Raw genomic sequence first — 5,734 nt, 5'->3', positions numbered from 1 at the left:
GTACTCAACTTGAATAGGATCGAGACGGGGTGATTATTATTATTTTTTTTTTTTGTAATGGGGGGGGGGGGTTGTTCTTGTATATTTTTCTTAATGCTTTGTCTGTCCCCGTTTCTTACACTTTTCAGAACTTTTTCAAATGCCTTCTATTCCTATACGGCTTTAAACTATCAAAAAATGATGTGAATATTCCTCAAGATTAATCAATCGAAAAGTTACTCTTTCTAAGAACATCCAAAGTAACATTTTTTGTGTGCATAGTTCACAAATATTTATTATCTTTATGTCGTCTCTCTTGTCTTTAAACCCCCCCCCCCCCCAAATGTTACTTCTCCATTCTTAACAGGTTCAAATTTTTAAAATTACAAATTACATTACAATAAAAAACGAACGAGTGTTGGTTTTTATCAGAAAATTCATAAACCTTAAAAACGCTTGCGTTCTTGACAACATCAAATATAAAAATTAAAATTGATAGGGAAAGCAGAATTTTGTACTGCGAAAATTTAACGTTTTTGTAAGCATGACCAATTCCAAATAAAATGTTTATACAATCGTCGGATTAAAAAAAATAGTTTGAAGTAAAAAAAAACCCCAAAAGCTCGAAAGGTCTTCGTTTGAATTTGTGAGTTTCCAATGAAAATCAAAATGGTTTTCCATCCATGAAATAACAAAGAATTGTCATATCTACATGGCTACTTATCTATTTTTATTGTCTAAGCCTTACATAATAATCCAAGCTTCAAGGAAGGGGATGGGTGAGGGGTCGTAGAATATTCACTACCCTTGATCTTTCCATTTTATTGGCTAATTTAGGCATCTCTAGAAGTTTAGAATATTCACTGTGTGTGACAAGTTGTAGATTTATTCGGGCCTCAATTGCACTACACTTTTCATATAAGATGACAAATATTCATTACCGCAAGATACGTAATTTGACAATTCGGTAAGTAACGAATTATGTTTTTTTCTTGTATTTCTCTCAATTATTTGTGGGGCCCAGTTTCACACACATTTTTTCAGAACTTTTTCATGCGCCTCTTATACTTATACGGCTTTAAACTATCAAAAAATGATGTGAATATTCCTCAATATCAACCAGTTATTCTTCCAAAGATTTTTTTTTTTAATAATGGTATTTTTTGATGCAGATTTCGCAAATATTTATTTTCTTTATGCCGTCTCTTTCACCTTAACCTCCCCCCCCCCCCTCAAATGTTACTTTTCAATACTTAACAGGTTCAAATTTTTAAAATTAGAAATACATTACAATAAAAAATTATCGTGCGTTGGTTTTTATCAGAAAATTAATAAACCTTAAAAACACTTGCGTTATTGACAACATCAAATATAACAATTAAAATTGACAGGGTGAAAAAAAAAGTTTTTGTAAGCATGACCAATTCCATGAAAATGTTTATACAATCGTCGGATTAACAAAAAATAGTTTGAAGTAAAAAAAAATGTCGGAAGGTCTTCGTTTGAATATGTGAGTTTCCAATGAAAATCAAAATGGTTTTCCATCCATGAAATAACAAAGAATTGTCATATCTACATAGCTACTTATCTATTTTTATTGTCTAATCCTTACATAATAATCCAAGCTTCAAGGAAGGGGATGGGTGAGGGGTCGTAGAATATTCACTACCCTTCTCTTCATTTTCTTGTCTTATTTAGGAATCTCTAGATGTTTAGAATACTCCGTAGATTTATTTGTGGCCTCAATTGCACTTCACTGTTCATATTAGATGACAAATATTCATTCCCGCTAGATATGTAATCCGCTAAGTCACGAATTATCAGGCGTGAACAGTTAAAGTCTTTTATAGCGTCTTCCTGTAAAATACTGTTTTTGTTGTTGGCTTTGAAAATAATGACACTTTTTTTTTCTCCTGAAGTTGATTTGATCCAAAAGTAATGCAAGATTTAAAAAAAAAGAAAAAACTAACCCAAAACCTTCCTTGCGTTCCAGGACTTCTTTTGATCCATTCATGAATCTGACGGAAGCCACCCTCCATAAGTAACTCGGATGATAAAAACAAACGCGTCCATTTGTATCTTCGTTGATATGGGCTTTTTCTTGGTAACCAAATCCAAACTATCTGTGACCATATGATTTACATTGTCTCTGTTAATTTCAATAATAAGCATATATTAATATTAGTAAAAGATTACAACATAAAATACATGATAAAACATAAAATCTTGCCCTTAGAAATCAGGGCAAACCATTTTTAGGGCCGATACCCAAGTGCTCTGACAAGTGAACAGTGAAGTAAGTCTTGTCCTTACAGTCTTCCTTGCAAACGGCGCACAGAAAAGGACGGTCCAAGTCGTTTTCGTGGTATTTCTGGTGAAGCCGGAACATGGCGTACTCCGAGAAGTAAATGTCGCAGAAGGAACAGTGGAAAAGCCTTCCGGTGCTGAGCAAAGACAGGAGAATATCCTGAGCGGAGTCGCTACTGTTGAGAGTAGGACTTGGTACGGAGTTTGAATTGACCGGACTGCTCGACTGGCTTGCCCGGCCGCTTCCAGAGGCAGGGCTGGACGCAGATCTGTTGGGAAGGACCAGGCTATCGGGCCCTGATGAAGAACCAACCGGGCTGTTTGTGTTACTGGGGGTTTGATTTCGTGCAGGGCCGTGGTGATCGGACACAGACCCCGTTGAAGATTGAACTTGAGGACTTGGACAGCAAATGTTGACCTGCGCTCCGAAATCTTCTGTGGAGACTTTCAGATGAAGATCGTTGTCACTGCTTTGGCTGGAGTTCTCGTCGTGATGAGGACTCCCATCGAACCCACGCCGATGATGAAACGAATGATTACTTAATTGTTGCTGTAGAGAGTCTGGACAATCCTTGTTTTCTAAACTCGTAGTCAAACTTTTCTGAGGTGATGATAATTTCTTGGTGTCATTTTCATTTGTAACATCAAAATCTGTTTTAGAAGATGGTTCAATTTCATGCTCCATTGCGGTATCGTGTTTAGAAGTTATTTTCGAGTCAGGCGAGGCGCTGCTGATTCCACTACTACTGTCCGCAAAGTTCTGGTCATCGTTTGGTGACAGATGGGATGACGTCAATTTCCGGTCCGTCTCTTCATCTACCAGTCGCAAGCGTTTCGAACATCCATTTTTAAAATCACCGACGACGTCGTCTTCACCATCTTTCTCAGATGAAGATTTTCTTTTATTGAGACTCAAGTTAAGTGCGTCCGACTGTACGTTCTGGGTATTATGGCCTGTGGAGTAAGGGGTGTAACCCATCAAAGGATTTGCTGCAGCAGCAGCAGATGCGTAGAATTGGTAAAGTTGTGGTGCGGTTGCTGCGTTGGGGTACCCGAACAGATTTGCAGCTGCCACTGCTTGAGCGAGTCCCCCGACCATGGGGTTGGTGATAGAGTTGGGGCTTGTGAAAGGATTATGGTGCCCGCTTGAAACTCTTGGCGAAGTAGGAGCTGTTGGAGAAAGATGGTAATTCGGACTTCTATCCTTCATGCTGATATCACTACTGTACCTCTCGCTGTCCAAACCAACGTTACCAGGTCTAACTCCAGCTGCAGCGGGAATCAAGCTTGGCATGGGACCAAACGCGCTGTGCTTGGTGGTAATCGCAGAAGCGTGCGGTTGAGTGTGATGGGGATGGTGATGGTGTGGGCGAGATTGTATGTCCGACGAATTGGAGGATGTCGGAGGATGCTGTTGGTGATGATGTTGCTGTTGTTGATGGTGTTGTTGGTGATGATGGAGATGTGGGGAAATCTGCGATACTGACATACTGTTTCCGGTAGAAGTATTATTATTATTACTATTAGCATTGTTGAGGTTGTTTGGCAAGAGATATTGGCTTTTGGCCCCTAAAAGTGAATTTGGCACCATGCTGGCCTTATGATGGGCCAAGCTGGCTGCTGCTGCTGCTGCTGCGGCGGCTGCAGCTGCCCCTCCTCTTCCACTGGCACGTTGGTCGTAAAGGACATAATCCAGCATGGCACTATTTGAGATGTTGTGTCGGCGTCCATGCCGACGAAGAGTGGAGCCGCGAGTAAATCTAGCTCCACATATCTGACATTGGTAAGGCTTCAGCCCTTGATGAAGTTTCATGTGAGATTTCATGTTATTTTTGTAGCCAAATCTCTTACTACATATTGGACATTCGTACGGCTTCTGGTCTGCGTGGGCGCGTTCGTGAAGACGAATGTAAGATTTGCTGAATGACTTGTTACATATCTTGCATGTCTCCGTGTCTTCTTCACTTTCAGTTTTAATGTCCGTTGATGTCGTAAGGGGTATGGCATTGCTGCTGCTGCTTCCAATGCTGTTGGGAGACAGTAAAGCTTTCGTTGTTTCGTCTGTAAAGTTATACCGCTCATCGGAGTTGTCAGCACTTCGCCTGTGGTGTTTGAAAGCTGTACCACTGCCAACTGTGTCTTCATCGTGTTCTCCTTCAGAAACAACGTTACTGCTTAGCAGCGAGCCGGGAGAAGGAGAAAACGAATCAGAATTCGTTACAAAACAGAATATCTTCAAAGATTGATAATCTGTCTTTGGCAGGGAGTGCTCTTTAATTAGATGGTTTCTAAATTCTGACGAAGCATCGTATTCAAGAAAGCAATACTTGCACCTATATGGCCCTTCTTTATGAGTTCTCCATGTGTGCACACGAAGGCTGTAGCAACAATGAAAGGATGCAGAGCAAACACAACACGGGTACAGTTTTCTCTGTGAATGAAGCGATTCATGGGCTCTTTTTGTAACTTGATCAGGAAAAAGCTTTTTACAAAACTGGCACACCAAATCACCACCGTAAAACACGTTTTTATTCTTTGATCCTGAAGCCACACGATCCTCGTAATCCACACGGTCCTCATCTTCATCATCTGCTATTGTTTCCGTGTCATCCAAGTTAGACTCTGTTTTGAATTGCTCTTCATCTTCCTCCACCTCCCCCTCATCCTCTTCGTCTTCAAACTCATCTTCATCGTCTTCGTCGAGTGGTTCGACCTTCATAAACGCTTCTCTTGGCTCTACATTGTCTTTGTCTCCTTGCAAAGTTGTATCAGATGATGGCGATGAGTTCAGTCTACGGTAACCTTCTTCGAAAGATGAAGATATCATTGCGTTGTACCCACTGCTCGTTACTTTGTCCCTATCTGCTCCTCCGTTTATTTGCCATAATAGTTTGCTGTTAAGGTGAGAAGATGACAATGGCGTGCTTCTTTCTACGGGGCTATCACGACTGGACCTGGACCTTCGGTCTTCCCGTTCTCCGTCACGCCCGTTTCCGTCTCTCGCCACCTCGTCGACGTAAAGATTTTGATCAAGGCCCTGGAATTTATTCTTCGTTTCACCGGGTTCCGGCGACGGGGGAGACTGAGGTGGTGCTCTCAGTGACGGCGCCGGAAACACTGGCGGACGAGTGCGCAAACTAAAATCTGCGCAGTATCTCGCGGTCAAATCTTTAGACAAAGGTAATGGCCCATTTCCTGATAGACTCGAGTTTAATTTAGACCCGAAGGAATTTACCTGTTCTTGAAGCTTGCTGTTTGGTGTCGGAGGCGACACTGAAGCAGCCTTCCAAGAAAGACTGCTTTCCGATTCGTGCTGTTGCTGTAGTTGAGTATGATGTTGCTTGTGTAGTTGATTTTGAAGATGGTGCTTGGTAGAGTTGTTGCTATTTTGATCTAATGATGCCAGCGCAGCGACTGATAGCGAATTGTAAAAATGAGAGCTGTACGG

At 41.2% G+C, this 5,734-nt stretch overlaps 1 protein-coding gene across 6 annotated transcripts in view; it reads right to left on the bottom strand.

The window, feature by feature from the left end:
- Positions 1 to 347: 347 nt before the first annotated feature.
- Positions 348 to 5,734, bottom strand: part of LOC144956549 (uncharacterized) — a 77,791-nt gene continuing 72,404 nt past the window's right edge. For 5 of the 6 annotated variants that reach the window (XM_078887120.1, XM_078887118.1, XM_078887117.1 and 2 more), the window contains exon 6: positions 348 to 5,734. This exon is cut by the window's right edge and continues 1,327 nt beyond it. In XM_078887120.1, the coding sequence (XP_078743246.1) occupies positions 2,219 to 5,734 (3,516 nt within the window). In that variant the 3' untranslated portion in view covers positions 348 to 2,218. The other variant, XR_013641971.1, reaches the window with a different exon arrangement.

This window comes from Berghia stephanieae, chromosome 11 (genome assembly GCF_034508935.2).
Source record: "Berghia stephanieae isolate SIO BIC M18660-M18661 chromosome 11, UCSD_Bste_1.3, whole genome shotgun sequence".
Classification (NCBI taxonomy): Eukaryota; Metazoa; Mollusca; class Gastropoda; order Nudibranchia; family Aeolidiidae; genus Berghia; species Berghia stephanieae.
This window is presented reverse-complemented; position numbering and strand designations above follow the sequence as displayed.